Source organism: Haliaeetus leucocephalus, unplaced genomic scaffold (assembly GCF_000737465.1).
Source record: "Haliaeetus leucocephalus isolate CR32 unplaced genomic scaffold, Haliaeetus_leucocephalus-4.0 Scaffold712, whole genome shotgun sequence".
Lineage (NCBI taxonomy): Eukaryota > Metazoa > Chordata > Aves > Accipitriformes > Accipitridae > Haliaeetus > Haliaeetus leucocephalus.
This window is the reverse complement of record NW_010973148.1, coordinates 5,622,660-5,639,388: the sequence shown is the minus strand read 5'-3', so window position 1 is coordinate 5,639,388 and position 16,729 is coordinate 5,622,660. Positions and strand designations below refer to the sequence as shown.

Sequence of the window (16,729 nt, the reverse complement as noted above, 5' to 3'; positions counted from 1 at the left end):
CATCACAGTGGGAGAACGGGTCAATAGTTGTGTGCTGAGTGAAGGCTAAATGAGTAATTTCACAAACCTGACAATGTGTTCACAGTTTGAAAAAAAACAAACCAAACCAGCAACTCTCCGTTATTCTCTTATCCGCATGAGTGTGCAAGAGTGCGTACTGGAGATGCCACTCAAATTGTTCTGCTGAGGTCCTGTCGGAGCAGATACCCAGGGAAGCTTCTCCTGGAGTTGGCTCCTGAGAAGGGTCTGACCCGACCCCGAAGTCTCCCTTTGCAGGGAGCCAGCCAGCCCCTTGGAATGGGGTATGGCTTGGGTAAGGCTGGATCCACTTAACTTTTTTTTGGCATGTTGGGGAGATGTTGAGGTAGGTTTGAGATGAGTTTCAAGCAAGCATTTTGCCTTTTTGTGAGGAAAATGGTGATGGCTGGCCTCGTGCTGGGAAGGGCACTTTGGCTCTTCTGTGCCCGTTCTGGCCCGAGCCCCACAGCGGGTACTGGTTGCCAGCACAGGTAGGGCCAAAGCACAGCATTAAAATGCTCCCTTTAATCAGGAGCAAGGGCAGTGCACAGAAATAAACAACTAAGAAGATGGAGCTGGTTTGGGGATTTGGGCAAACAGGCAGAAGAGCTTCATATCTCTCTGGGTCCAATACCTCAAAGCCAACAAAACTTTCCTTGTGTCCCCTTCATCACTAACTCTTGTTATTCAACACTTACCTTGAGTTAACTTCTCCCAACAACCACTGGTGACTCTGCCTTTCTGCTCCCCTCTCCTTCTAAAGCTCTCTATCTTAATTTGCTTCCATCCTAAAGCTAGTAGCTGATAAGAAAAAGCAAGTTGCTGTGGCTGTCTGTTGGCTCCCCGGGCAGGTGACTGCCCTTACCTCCTGCCTGGCAGCTGCAGATAATACTCCAGAAAGTGTTTTCTGCACTTCCAGGGTAGCAGAGAGAGGATAGCTTTGCTTGGTCTCCCAGCTTTTTTTCCCACGAGCAGGAGCAGATGCTCCTTGCATTGAGGGAAATCAACGGGAACAGCGAGGAGGTCCCTGCAGCACCCTAAAACAGGTTCTTGTGGGACCGAGTGCCTTGTGCTCTTCTTGAAGCACACTTGCTGTGGATGTCTGGCTCCCAAATACCAACACTGATTTCTTTGCCACATCCTTGACTTTAACACCTCCTTCTCCCCCCACCTGTTAAAAAGCGACGGCCTCTTAAAAGCATCATCTTACTTAATTCTCCAGTGGAAATGGTTGAAGGTGACTTTTCTGGAATGAAGAAGACTTGCTGCTTGAATTGTGCTTTTCTTAGCTGGGTATTCACTTATGTGTCTATATTTTGTTGAAACAGAACATCAGTAATCACTTTACGTTCTTAAAGTAAAGGCTATACATAGTGAAGCTCTGATGAAATTTTAATGTACAATTATGGACGATCAGTGAAATAATTTGTAGACCTAACTTTTTTTTTTAGATGGTTACGGTATGCTGTAGCGTTTTGCTGGTCGATTTACATTTGGGGCATTATGAAAGTGAAATTTTGTCGTTAATAATAAGTCAGCAGCTGTAACCAGGGTTTGTTAGATATTTTGTGTGAATACCTGCCCCATTGAAGTCAGGGAGAATTTTACCATTAGCTTCAATAAAATCAGAGTTTCATCCTCCCATTGTAAAGGGCCTTTAACAGCCACTTATAATCTTGTCAAAAACTCTGTTTGAGTGAAACTAATCCCATAGGGCTTTTATTAAGACAGAATGATGGTGGAGGAGGGAAGCTTTTACATGCTTCTGTTGGAAAGAACTGCAGTTTGAGCAGTGGTTGTGCTGTGACAGAAAATTCCTCGTTTGGACACTGTCTGTAGCTCAGATAACTGTGCTGGAGTGAGCACAGCAAGATCATTCTGGAGTGACCATATTAAAAGGATTAGGCAAAGGCTGTTTCATATATGCATGCCAAGGCCTCCTTTCTCTTCTGTCAACAGATGCAAACTGGGAGTAATTTTGTTATAATCAGCTGTGTAAACTAGGGTATGCAAAGGGTATCTAAGCTTTAACACAACGTTAAAAGCCAAAGTGTGCAAATATCACCCCATGTGATATTTGAAGGAGCAGACCCAGATACCAATTTCTTCGTGACTCGTGGAGCTAGGATCTGAACATATAGTTTGTACTCTGTACCTAGGAGCAAATCTGTATGCAGTGACCCATGCTTCCAGCCCCCAGAGTGTAAGAGATGGCTGCTGTGCTGCTTTTTCTTCTGTATGCAGTAGAAAATCCAGTCTCTTTGAACCAGGAGTCAATTTAGTGACTCTGTTTTTCAGGTCCTCACACAGTAATGAAGAACAGCTCCTGTCGGGCACAGAGTGCTCTGCAGAAATTCAGGGTGGTGACATTTATGTGGTGTATCAGAACCCACAGTCAAGTTTTCTGTTGCGTTGCCCATTGCAAGATGCTTCACAAACCTCGGGTAATGCACACTTTGTAAGAGGTAGCTAGGAGAGTGTTCACTGAGCATTTTAAAATTACCTAAGAGGCTCAACTACATACTTTTTAAGAATAGTATGTAACAAATAGGTATAGCTAGTTCATTTGTTCAAGATGGCCAGACTAGGAGTGGCCCTAGGATGGAGGCATAGGGAAAGGAAAGAAGCATCCAGATATCATTGATAACGAGCAAAAGGAACTTCTTCATCCGAAGAATTCATGTTAATGGAAGGACAGGCTGTACCCAAGACATTTGCAGACGCTTAACTTGGTTCTCCCTACCCCTGGGCTAGACCCAGAAGACTGCACCAGGCACCATCATTTTAAGGGATATGCCACCTTTTGCTGGATGAGGAATTCAGAGGGGGCACAGGAGTAACCCTGGCACCACCAGGGTCTTTGCAACTTCTGAGACAGGTAGTGGCAGCCAGGTGCCCTCCAGCCTTATGTGCTATCCTTTCATTTAAGACAGGCAAAAATAATTTCTGGAGGGACTTAATTAAATTCTGCTAGGTCACAGTCTCTGCATCTCATCTTCACTTCCACATTTACAGTTGAGGAATGTCTACAGCCTTCCTCATTACACACAAGGGTTATTTCCAGAGATGCAGGCAGCAGGATACAATTCATAGGACAATCAGATGAAGCAGAAGGTCTTATTCATAATTCTGCATTGAATCTTCTTTCACTTCCTGATTCCACAGCTGCTGTCTTGCTAAGATGGCTATAGAGATCCTCTCTGTTGATGTTTGCAGATGACAGGTACGTGTATTAAAATGTCAGGCTGCAGCCTTTGAAACAACATACTTGAACTGTTGGTAGACAAAGAGACAGGAGATGGATTGCAGTAAAACACACCAGCTTTCTTACCGTACTTGGAGCAAGGTTTCTGAATTTATCAAGAAAATTAAACTTGCAGTACTTAGTACAGAAAATATAACAATACATTGGAGGTACAGCAGCCTTGCTTTCAAGTACACATAAGAGTGATTTTTATGAAAAAGATGCAAGTTCTGGGCAGGATGCTACTAGAACCAGCTTGTTAAATTCATCCATGTAGCACTCTCAGTGACTGTGGCTTTGCTGGCTTTGGTGCCCAAGGGCAGTCTCCACTGCAGACAACTCTGTATTTTAGTGATTTTAAAATTTCTTTTACAAAAATAAAGTCCAAGAACGGTTTTGCCTAAGGCCAGGTATCTCAGGCCTCAGTAATTTCTTTTCTATATTGTAGACTTCCTGTCTGTCCTTACCAAATGATACATTATCTCTGTTCTGAACTGGATTTTTTTTTTATTTTGCTTTATATGGTGTATCATCTTTAAATTTTCTATTACTGTTTGCAGTTTGCCTTTTTCCCTCTCTGTTTCCCAGCTCATCTTCATGATACGATCTCTAGCCAACGATATTATTGCATTTCTCTGTGCTTATTTTGCCATTTCCAGCTATTGGTAAAGCTCCAGAATTTCTGTGCATTGGCAGAGAGTGGAGCTGTTTCCCCCAATTTATTGTCCATGTAGCTGGAGTGCCCCGGCAAGGCATCATTGTGTTGTATTGAATTGGACTGGCTGAATGCTGTGCCATCTGCACGCGGACAGATTGTTACCCTTTACGATTGCTTTGGATAGAAGTTGTAGCAAGAATACTCACTTTGGTGTGCTAATATGAAGCGGCGAGTACATATAGCTGGGGAGTATGGCTACGTGCGGCTGTTGTGATAGGAAAGGGTACTTTTGCATTCTGGTAGTAGGGTGTTGTGGATTTCTTTGCGGATTTTTGCCCCCCAGGCAGCAGTTTGGTAAGGAACCGGGCTGCCCTCCAGCAGAGCCCTGGATAACCCCAGCACTGGGCAGTCAGTGAGGCTTTGGGTCTCTGGTCTGTTGCCTCTGAGGCGGAATAGCAGCACAAAACAAGAAAGCCATAAGGGTATTCATAATGTAAAATGAGATTTGCATCCTCACTATCCTGAGCAAACCATCTGTATTATACAAATATAAAAATGGCATAATCAAACCAGATTCTTATTGTGCTATGTGCTGCATGCACCTAGAAAACTAAGCTTTGGCTCTCGATATATTTAATATACTTGATATCAATACAACTGATATTGCACTGCTCAGAAATTTACCTCAGACTTTTCTTTGTGTTCAGCTTGATCTGTCAATCGTACAGAACATCCATGGGATATGTCTATTTTTTCCTAAGAGTTTTTCCTTCCCTACCCCTATGTCCGCTGTAGCTCAAGAATTTCCACATAGTGCCAGGGCAGTACAGGATAGAATTGCTTCCCCAGGGAGTACGCTGGGGAAAATGACCCTGTCGTTTTTTCCTGACAAGGTGTCCACGTAATTCACAGTATGTTGAACTGAAATGGACTGCTCTGATACCATGTGAGTTCTACAGAAACTAACTTTAGTGCTATATAAAGTAATATATATATGTCAGTGACTTTATAGATAGGTTTATGTACAGTTGTAAATATTTATATTATGTACTTTTATTTATAAATATTTATTTTTATGTATTTAAATAGTTACATCTGTATATAAAGTCAGTGCTTCTTTATGTCTGTAATAGTGCTATACTCATGAGTCAAATTCCTAGTCCAGTTGCAGTATCTACAGAAAGCAGGTAAGTGTAAGGTGTGTGGCAGAAGCTCCAGCATGGGAGTTCCTTCACGTACTAGTAAGAAAGAATGATCTTACTGGAACAGCTTACATAAATAAAATCATTTCACGTGTCTCAGCGTTACTAGATAAGACCTACAGCATGCACGCAGAGTGGTCCACCTGGCTTATCTCGCGTTCAGTTTAACAGGGAATTGCTGTGATTTCATCAGGAGCGAGGAGCCTTCAGGAAAAGCTTGCTTGTGTCAGCACTCATGTATTGCGGTGAGAGGCCTAAAGGGAAGGCACTGAAAAATAAATGATGTGTTTTGTTTTTACTCCCCCACAGATTGACCATCTCTGCTGAATGTCCCATGCAGCTTGAAGATTTCCCCATGGATGCACATGCTTGCCCATTAAAATTTGGAAGCTGTAAGTTCTCTTCTGAAATAAGAACTGGAAAAATCCATAGTCACCTGGCTTTTCATGTTCACCCATGTCTTCTACAAATCGTTCACCCTGCCCTCCCTGCCTCCCCTTTTAACATTGCTCATTAGCACCCCCAGCCTGCCACCCCTGCTGCTACCCTGCTGCTCTGTTCCCATCAGTGTGCTTTGTCTGGCACTGCTGCTTTTCGGCTCATGGTTGCACGCTCCATGATAAATGGTGAGCTGATGGGTGATATGTCTTATATATCCGCATCAGGTGTAACAGCCACTGTTAGACGGAGTAGTAGATGCAGACAGCTAAGTTGATAACTTGGTTTTACATTTGTAGAAAAACGGAGCTTTCATTGGACAGATCAGATTGATGTGCTATTGTGGTATTTATCTGAATCAGACTGCAGTGCAATATCTACATCGCATATATTAAAAGAGATCTAGGATATTAAAAGAGGAAATATCTTTCCATTTGGCTTTAATAAATCCAGCCCTGTATCTTGTTACATGACGTTGTATACACATGTATTTTTATATATGCACACATTATTCTAAACTGTATGCTGAATGATGATTTTTCCTCATCTCCAAGCCTCTAATCCACCACACTGCTGCCTTGCCAGAAGCTTACTTTAAAAATAACCTCAGGGGATCAGATGGTTATATTTAAATACAAAGCTCTTAATTAAAGTACAGATGAGGCTACTACAGTAGACACTTTTTATTTTGGTAATCAAATCAGAGGTTCCAGGTGCAATCAGTGTCTCTAAAGACTTTTGAAAATTACCAGGCAAGGCATTTTGTTAGTCCCTGAAGCAGCCTAACTTCAGCATTTTTCAATGTTTTTCAGTCATATCAATTTAGAGTCACTAATCCTAGCAAGATTAAGCTTTGCCTTTATCGTCTGTATCTGCCCCGGTTTAATACTGGCTATGCATTGTCTTCTAATGATCATACTAAGAAGTAAAAACACTGTTTACAGTAATGATTACCAAATTACCAAACTTAAGATGAAATGATTTCCTGTCCCTCTTCCAATTCAGATAGAACCAGTTTCATCTGAATAGCCACCACTGTTTCACAAGATCACTGGAGGTTCAAGTGTGTCCATTTACTTCAGCAACATTATTTTATAGCAAAGCCAATATAAATCTGAAGGTCTGTACACCTTTACACTCAACTTAAAAAATTATATGCAAACCATCTGTTTCATTCCAAACTTAAAAATGGGAAAACATCTCACGGGAAACTGTCATTATTTATATATAGGGTTAAACAAAAGCTACTGGAAATAATTAAGATGAAAAACAAAAATAGTTGTCCTTCCTGGTATTACATATTCTTTACTGTATTGATAGATAAAGTTGAAGTCACACCTGTTGGTCTCTAGTGCAGACTATAGAACTGGGATGTTGGGTAGTTTTATGAAATCTTGCAAAATATGCAATATAAAACTAAAAAATACATATTTAAACAAAGAGCCTGATGCAGCAGAGATCTGAAGCTCAACCTTAGAGTGAAATGGATGCTTCAATGCACTAGTAGATTAGGATCAGTAAGGTACAGGTTCTAACTCTCTGTATAGTAAGGCCAAAAAAACCCCACCAGACATGCAAGTGCAGGGGATAACATTGCTAGATAAGCTACAAATGCTTAGGAGTATAGTCTTCAATAGCATTGAAAAAAACCAACAAACTGTCTGAATGCAATTATATGTTCTGCTTGTGCCAAATGTGTTACATATTAATCACCTGTTAGCACACAGGTTATTTTAAGCCAGGAAAAAAACAGCACTGAAAAGTCATATTTTAGGCATGTGAGGGCTGAATACGGTTTTAGTTCATGCTCCTTGCCACACTCAGTATACAATCCTAGAGTGTATTTTATAAGCTACAAGTCACTTTTAAGTTCTTCCACAGTGTATAGACATGGAGCCATTTGGCCTGTGCTAGTCCACACCGGTAGCCTCTGCAGTAAGTAAATATATAGGGACAAGCTATAGACAATCTTTTAGCCTTGGGAGTATCTGTATTACTGATCTGACAGCTCATTAGTAATTTACTGGGGTTTAATATGCAGATGTTTGCGTAAGTAGCAGCCAATAAGTCAGGGTTTATTGAATTAGCCCAGATGTATTTTAGGAGAATACAATATTTATTCCCTGTTTACAGCAGTACAGGTTTGCATTAAGTCATCTTCAGGCTTGCAGCAAGACAAAGCCTGCAGGGGTGTATTATACGCAAGCACATGCCCTTTCTGCTTTAGCTTTCCTCCCTGTCTTTCCCAAAGGGTTTCTTTTTAATGGTCTTCTTTCCAAGAAGGATTTTGAAAAGCCTCAAGGAATAGCATCAAAGTAAATGTTAAACACATTATCAATAGAGCTGGGAGGGTGGAGAAGAGACGAGTGCTAACTGGTCAGAGGGTGGAGAGAGCAGGGCAGCAAAACAAAGCAGCCAGCGCACGGGCAGATTGGCAGCAGAAAGGATGCCAAGAAGTGATTGGTGCTACATCAGAGGCAGGAGCAGGTTATTATTTTTCTGGCTGCATGAGCATTCACCGCACTTGCTACAATTCAGCAAGCAAAAGGGAAAAAGCCCTGACATTTCCTTCAGAATTAAAGAGAAGGAATATTAATCTTGCTCACAGAAATAAAGGTAAATGTTGGATTCTTACGTCCCGTTTGACTGGTTTCTTGCTATATTAGAATTGTGGGAGATTTTATGGGCCTAGGCAGCATTATATGTAGCAATGGAATATTTTGTAGAAATAATTAAAAGCAAGGTCGAATATGGGAAAAGGGGTATAAAGTTACATGTGTACACCACCAGCCTAGATACCTGCCAGGCAGTTTGAATGGCAGCTACAGAAGTAATACTTCTTAATGCCCTATGGCATGTCATGAAAAGCTATGGTGGAGAGTAGACAGAAGTCGAAGGATGGCTTCTGATGAACTGAACAGAGCGGGTTTTAGTTGTCCTTCTTTTAAATACAATGCCCCAGTGCTCAGAGACGGCAAGATCAGGTAGGTCTGCTCCAGGAGGTGCATGTACACGGGTACTTTCCCTCCGGGCTTGCATCCCTGCTAGTGATAAGGCCACCTGTAGAAATTATCCTGCAGAAATCTCATTTAGAGGTACAAGGGAACTGGGGATGGTGCACGAGCACAGGCTCTCAGATCTCTGCAGACAGGCTCTGCTCCCTTTGAACCAGGGATGCTCGGTGGGGATGGCCGTGGCAGTCTGCTCTTTGCCTCACGGTAGCATGGGAAGGATGCTGGTTTCTTCCATGGCCAAGTTTAAAATAAACTTTCCATTGCAATTCTAGTGCTGACCTGTACTCTAAATAAATTTGCTGATCAAATAGGATCTGATGAAAATTCCTGATGCCAGCCACAGTTTCGCTAGCAGCATCTTAGCCTAAGAAATTCCTCCTTACCCCCAAGCTATTTCTGGTGTGGGGAGCAGGAGTTAGATAACACAGCAAGGACATTAAAGCTAGGAAGCTTTAATGTTCACCTCTTCCACTGATAGGCCTTAAGAGTACATTAAAAGTATCATTTAGTACAGTTTCCAAACACCCATGTGTCACCGGGTAGGTAAGCATCATTATCTCTAGGGCAGCCGAGGCAGAGAAGTTAATTGACTTTCTGTAAGGTCACACAGCAAATCAATGTCAGAAAAAGGATTAGACTCAACTTCTTTGGTTGGAGAGACAGATGTCTAATCCACTAGACCATGAAGGCCTCTGCCCAGGCAACTGACTTAACTCCTAAATCTCGTTTCACTCATGCGTTAATTATATCAGTTTTACCTAGCTCACAGGGTTGCCCTGAAGGTGAATTAGTTAATTGCTATTAGTGAACATTAACCAGTGCTTTGACAATGTGAAATACTGGAAGGTGGAGTCTATTTATGGCAACTCTCTTGAAGGCACAGTGTCTAAGTACATGAAGTTATCCGATCTTGTATTGTGGAACGGATAAATGCATAAAGCTGCTGCCCACTAGTCACTCGGCTGCAAAAAAAACCCTACTATTTTTAGAGTAAGTAGAGAGTCTAATGAATATTCTGAAAATAATGAGATGCCCTAGCTCATGAGCAGAGGAGAAACAGGCCTGGCGTTTATTCCTGATGAATTTAAGTCGGCTGTGAAGATGGCAAAGGTCGATCAAAAAGGGAGCTTGCCAACTGTTTGTGAGAAAACAGCACTAGGTACAATTTGTAGCATCCGAAGAAAGTAGTTAACATGGTTTATGTACATATTCCTTTTTAACAGCTCAAACGGAGTCATGGTGTCTGCTGTGGTCTTTGATAAAGGAAAGTGCCCAGGCTACTTCTGTAGCAGGAGGCATGCTCAAATTATTTTTCTCTAAGGCGGCTGGTGAAGTCAGAGTAATGAGGAGACAGTAACTTCACCAATATCCCAGGATCTTATTGCAACACCTAACATTAAGGCAGTCACTGTTCACAAACTATCCATGCACCTGCAGCTGCTGAGAAATTTCTCCAAAGAAAGTATTTTAAGAAAATTCCCCTGATGGTGATGTTTCCCTATAACGCTGGGAAGGCACTGAGGTGAAGGCACCTACAGCGGGTTTCTTGATTTTGTGCTTCCCCCCATTAGCACCTGCGAAGCTGCGGGAGAACTGCAGGTGTGGAGGGAGAACTTCAAAACAGAGTCCTTCTAAACAGACTAATTCTGGTTTAGTAAAATGTGATAAAGAATGTATTCAACCTCTCAAAACCTGCGGGTAAAAGTCTTGTATAAGAATATAATTAAATTAATAATAAATAAAGACAAATGGTAATTTTAGGAGACTTTGAAAAGGGGAAATGGCTTTTTGGTAGGTTTTTCTGGGTTGCTCCCAGGGAGAGCTGGAACTGCGGTCGCATGTAGAGGCAGAGCTTTTCCGTCGCTCATCTCTATCAGCTGGCCAGAAGAGGCTCCGGAGTCCATTCCTGAGAGCAGAGACAGGCAGCACAGCTTGTTGACCCTGCTGGGAAGTGTTAGTGCCACCTTTACGAAAGGGCACATGGAGAGAGCCAGGGAGGTCCTCTGTGAAATGCTGAGTGGCCAGGTTCAAGACTAAGCTGTGATTTTGCACATTTCCCTAAGGTTTATCACTGCTTCTTTAGACACCTCCATTGCAATGGACATTGAGTGACTAAAATAAGGCGAAGCTAGGTCAATACTAAAACTCAATATTTCTAAGACATTTGATATATTTTTCTGCTCCCTCCTCCTGCCCCATGTTACCACCAGTTACCAACCACCACTTTGGTTGGAATTCTTCTGCCCCAGTTTTTAGCTGTTTAGAAGGTAGGTCTCCAGACACACTGAAAGAGATGCTTGTAGCAGCATCAGACAGGCAATCTAGACGACTAGCTTGAACCAGGGGTGTAATTTTACTTAAGTTTAGATAGTAAAGCATAGGCATCTAGCCTGAACTAATTTTCTGGACAACCCTTAGCATGAGTGGAGGAAGTGGAGACCACCTAATGGTATTGCTGTTATTTACCTCTAGTTTCCCTGAAATCGTGGACACATGACTAGTTGTGGGGCTGCGTTCTTTAAAAAACTTAAATCTTTTAGTTCAGAAGTCCTTAATACACAGACTTCTGACCGAAACACACTCACAAAATCGTACAGATTCATTACAGCCATGAGGCTCCACTAGACTCCCCCAGATCTGCCCTGGCTCTTAACTGTTCTGGGACATGGAAATGCTCTGTTGCAGAATGAGCATGGTGGTTTTGCCCATATCAAAAGCCTTGCATTGACAGCAAAGCCTTGGAAAATGGACAGGGTGGATCTGTGACATTTTCAGACAGACAAATATGTCACAGTTAGTTGTCTAGACTCCCTTTATAGCCACTGAAAGGAAATAAGTACTTCTGTAGTGAGGTTCGTTAGAACTGTTTTTGATACCTGCCTAAGGATGAGATTAATCATATTTTATAAGTTTAATAAAGATATATTTTTTCTGCAGTACTAGCTCAGATGTAGATAAGTGTATTGTACCTTGGTCAGAGTAACTTAGAAGTCCATTTTTCTCTACATCGCTAGTTCAGAAATACATATGTCCGTTGTACTTTTTTCAGAAGAAAGAGTCACTGGTGTAGATTAGTTAGGTGTTACGTGTGTTGGTGGTGAGCTTTTGTGTCTCTCCTAGGTACTATTTTAGCTATTTCTGCTGGAATTCCCTTTTTTCAAAGGTTCCTAATAAAACAGTCAGTAGGGCTCTTCAGTATAGAGACAACTTTACCATTTCTGCAAGCATCTTATATGAGCTGTGCTGTTCCTCCTGCATTGAGTGGAATGGGTTACACCAAAAGATGCTTAAGCCTTCTCACAGGTGGTGCAACACAGCCTGTACTCATTTCAGATACGCACATATAGCAATATAGACACCTCTTTAATCCAGCATTTTGGGCAGTCAGTGCTGCCAACAGCTTCATCCTTGCATTGAGTCCCACAGTCAGGGTGGAGCAATGCAGCCTGGAGCTCCCAAGGGCAGGAGATTCAGCAAGCATGGTACATAAAAGAAAATGCTGTAATAGTCAAGTATTTCAGAGATATAAGCGGCTTTCTTAGCAGGAATCTACTTTGAAATTAAAACGTAGGGTTCTGGGCCCGGACAGCAAGGTGCGGGTTTCTGCAGCAGCTGTTGTGGGACCGCAGTCTGCATCAGAACTTGCAAATAAATATGACCCTAACTTCTTGCTCGTCTGGTGGGTTTCCCATAGAAGTGATACCTTTTAGTATGACAGAAGGGAAGAGGGCCCTTCCTAAAAGCTCCCTAGAATTATCAGATCAGTCAGTTTTTCCTCACCCATTACAATGACACACATTCAGGACTTCACAGAAAAGGCTGGAGAAACTGTGGTAGTATCCTCTGTAAGCGTGTGCAGTTGCTGTCGTTAATTAACTTTTCAAAGACTTTGTCACGTATACATGGTTACTGTTTGCTCTGAGATAATTTTAAAAATACATTAAAACCATGGTGTTTGCTACCGTCCAGTCCTCTGGGTGTGTGATTGCTTTCCTGTGAAGCAGTGCCCAGCTCTGGGTCAGTCGCCTCCTACTTCTGGTCACCCCCTGTTTAGAAGCGAGGGAGTTTTTCCCCCTTAGGTTCTTAAGAGAGCAAAAAAGGGAGGTCAGAAAGAACAATTGCTCGCCCAGGGCATTTGCCACGTGATCCAAAAAAAGCTCTTGTCCTGATGGATGTCCCATCCATCTCACAGCCAGCGCTGACCCCAGGCTGCCAACTCTGCCGACGTGCAGCAGCCGAGGGCTTGGCTCCCCACCAGCCCGGAGCAGCCGCCGCACGGGCAGGATCGTCCTTAATGAAACCCCTTTTTGTATCGGTGGGGAGTGCTTCCCGGGGGCAGCTTTTGTAGCGGCTGCAGAGAGCCCCTTGAACGGCCGCTGCTGAAAGCCTGCGCACTGCTTGCCCGGGGAGCAACCTCCTCGTCAGGAGGTGGCCGATGTACGGCAGCTTTTTTTTTGGGGGGGGGAAGCTCGACCGGTGGTGTTTTTGAGCTCAAAGAAACAAAAGATCAGGCAGGGGAAGGAGTTGGTGTGGAGATACTCAGCAGTGGGGGTTTTATCTGAAAGAGGACTAGACGCGATTGTGGCGGAGCGGCGTGGAGATCCAGGTGCTTTGCTGATGGTACCAACATCAGCATGGGTTTACTACTCTGCAGATTTCAGCCTAAATTTAAGGCTGCGCAGCTGCCTGATTACAGGAGAAGAGTGATTCAGTTTGAGTTGTCAGCAGTAGAAAACAACGTGCAGACATTCTGTGCTTAATGTGCTTAAGCCTTCAAATGACCCTTGGGTGCAAACCTGCAAAGACATTGCTGGGCCCGTAACACCCCACAAGGCACAGCGAGGCCTTGCGGTTGCCAGCTATGGATCATGGGTTTATGCCACTGGTAGATGGGGTATTGTTTGTAAATGGGACAAATGGGTACATACCGCTCCACTGCTTTACAAGCCAGGTTTTTAATGGCTGTTATTTTCTAAGGTGGCTGTTTCCATGGCTTGTAAGCATTTCATAAACGTTTCTGAAATCATTCTCATGATGCTGGTGTGAGGTTGTTAGGTCTCTGCCGCCTGCATTTTGCTGGTGGGGATAAAGGAGGCAAAGAGCGATTACGGTCTCTTCTGAGCAAAGATAGAGTGGTTCATTACCTGCTTTTATTGCCTCTGTCGTTATGGGTCCCAAGGTTCAATTAGAGCTTCCCAGCGCTACTGCAGTACATTAATGACAAAATTACTTGCCTAGGGTTTTTTTGGGGGGGAGACGGGGAAGCTGGAAGACACTGCTGAAACTTGGATTTCAGTTTCCAGTCCGGCAGCTCCTTCATGACACCTCCATCTCTGGTGGGCCAGGGAGTCCTCCATCTAAATTGCCAGGGCCGGCATTAGCCTCCTTCCCTACCCAGAGAGCCAGGTTAGCCCGAGCTGTGATCTGGTGCTGCTGCAGTCCCAGCTCAGCAAGTTTCTTCAGAGGAAACAGTTGTTTCATGTTGTCCCCCATGAAGAAACGAGAGGGAAGGAGGAGTGGGAAGAAGGAAAGCCTGAAAGGCCTTCTGTTTGTTCCCCCGTTTCCCATCACATCCACTGAAAGTCTCCTCACAGCCAGCCTGTGCTAGCAGCTAGCTGTTTGGCTGAAAGCATCCCAGCGATAAATCTGTTGGCAAAGCTGGGATTCCTCCCTCCTAAATTTATATTTCTGCAGAGTAAATATATACAGCTGAGCTGATCACTCTCACCCTCTTATAGTCAGGGGAGAGAAGTAGATATTTTTAGGCACAGGTTAATCTCTTCCTAAAGCAGATGACTAAAATAGGTCAGCTGATGGCTGTCGATAAGGAGATGTTTTACTTGTGCACAGGGAAGATGAGACCGGGAGCACCTTTGGGCCTGGGTCTCCGTGACTGGAAGGGGCCGGTTGCCAAAGAGGGGACACGCACCTGAGTGCTGTGGCAGACGGCTGGCAAAATGGCAGTGCCTCTGGTAAGCAACAGCTCACCTCAGAGAGGCTCTTTGTATCCATCACTGAGGTTGGGCCGTCTGAACCAGCCGCCTCGGGAGATTTTGTCCTCTTCTCTTAAATACAGGGCTGCACGGCGTCCCACGGCAGTCATCTATAATCCAGCTTCTGAGTTTTAGGTGACTGCACCTCCAGCGTAGGGAATAAGTTCTAGTGATTGCAATCTCAGAGCAGTATTAAAGTGTTTGAATAATAATATTTCAGCCTGCTATCTCTACGTATCTAGTGATTACACTTTCACCCAGTGTTATTAATGTAGCAGTACTTCTGAGATTTGTAAATGTCTTCATTAAGGGACTGGTTTCAGAAACAAAGGTATATATTTAGTTTTGCAAGTAGTCCCAGTCACTCTTGGCTGGTTTCAGTTCATACTGATTTATAAGTGAGGATGCTTTGAATGGTAAGCTCAGCAGACAGGCTAACTATGATGGGTGAGTTCCTGGTGCCACTCAAGTGGGTGTGAAGAACGCCTGGTGGTTACGATGAGGTCACGCTTTCATTCTGTGATGTTAGATGTGGCCAAAAATACCACATTTGTGAAGGCACCCTCCACAACAAGATCAAATGGAGCATTTTCTAAAATTCACTTCACATTTCTCAAAAGAAACTCCAGTGATACTCCTGGAGAGCTGATCGCATTAGCTTTGCTGATACTAAGCGGCAGCTTGCAAAATGAGTGGACCACTGCAATCAAGATATTGTTTAGAGAGTAAGGTACTATGCAAAGTGAGTAATGGTGTCAGTCACACTTTGGCAGATGTTTTTGTTTGCCTTGCAAAAAGTAAATTAAATCTCTATCATCTTCCTCATGACCATGCTGTTTTTTCTAATGAAGCAGTTAATAGAGCTGCCTAATATTGTGATTGCAAATTCAAAGTTCATTAAATATTAGTACAGTGCTCAAATTGGCCGACTGATTTGGAATTATCATATGCCTGGCCTACAAAGACCAACATAGGGTCAAGAAGGTCCCAGGATATTTTGAATTTTTAAATGTCATCCCAGCACATCCTACTGCTCTGTTGATCTAGTCCTCTTGCAGCAGATATTTATACCGGCCATAATAGAGAAAAAGAAAGCATCAGAGGCTGGAATAACAGATTTTGACCTGTTCCATGTGAAAAGCAATTGTGTAGCCACCATTAAATGTAGTGTAAAATCAATTCTCAGATTAGTTCTAGATCGAGACAGCTACCACTAATTCTGAAAATAAAGCAAGAAGTTGTGTTATAAATACTGACTGCAATGAGAGGAAGAAATGGGAAGAGGCAAAAGAAGGAAAGTATCACCTGCTCCCTAACGCCAGCTCTCAGATGAGAGCAGGGACTTTGGGAAGGTGACCTGGTGCTGCCCAGTACCTCGGAGCACCGGGATGTGTCAGGACCCCGCAGCAGACCCTGTTTAGTCTCCCCTCTCAGTCAGCTGGTGGCAGGCATCCCACAACGACGGGTGGCACAGTTTAGTTCTCTACACCTGCGTGTCTGTTGACGTTTGAGGTGCTCTGGGCTGCCCCATGGGAAAACTTTTCGTTTGCTGGGGTTTTTTCTCCTTTTCTGAGTGGAGCCTGAGGACCTGCTGTCCCAGGACACACAGCTCAATTTGGTGTGCTGTGCCTGGTTTTTAGTCCAGGTGCCTATATTGTCAGATTTCACAGCAAGGAGTCAGTCCCAGTCGCGGTCCCAGTGGGGTGCATCTGTTCCCCATCCACCACTCTGATTGCTGCCCCGTGGCCCCATGGGTGAGCAGGACGGAGGAGGGAAGAGCTGTTGCTGTCACCAGTGATACTGCCTGCATGGTGGCAACTATGCACGCCTCTTTAAGGGCCATTGCTCAAATTGCCATGCTGTCTCCACAATCATCCTTGAGAGACATTCTGAATTACTTTGCACAGCTCCTAGCTCAGGGCTCTTCTTAAATGGTGCAATAGCATCCTGTGAAGGTACTGTTTCTGACTGAATTGTCAGGACAACTGTTCATTAGTATTCATGTTACATTCATCCTTGTTATGACTGTGATTTAGTGTACTGGCTTGCAAATAGTCGATTTATTGTATTAAAGCAGTCGGCAGCCTTGCCTATGCTAATCATGAATCACACCTCCAAAATCACAAAAGTTGCTTTCAGGCAAATCATAAGGGGTGGGGTTT

General features: G+C 43.5%; 1 protein-coding gene across 1 annotated transcript in view; it reads left to right on the top strand.

Moving 5' to 3' along the window:
* GABRA5 (gamma-aminobutyric acid (GABA) A receptor, alpha 5) overlaps positions 1-16,729 on the top strand; it is a 55,998-nt gene that overhangs the window by 22,386 nt on the left and 16,883 nt on the right. Inside the window, exon 5 of the mRNA XM_010580476.1 lies at positions 5,432-5,514. Within this exon, the coding sequence (XP_010578778.1) occupies positions 5,432-5,514 (83 nt within the window). The remainder of the gene's footprint in view (positions 1-5,431; positions 5,515-16,729) is intronic.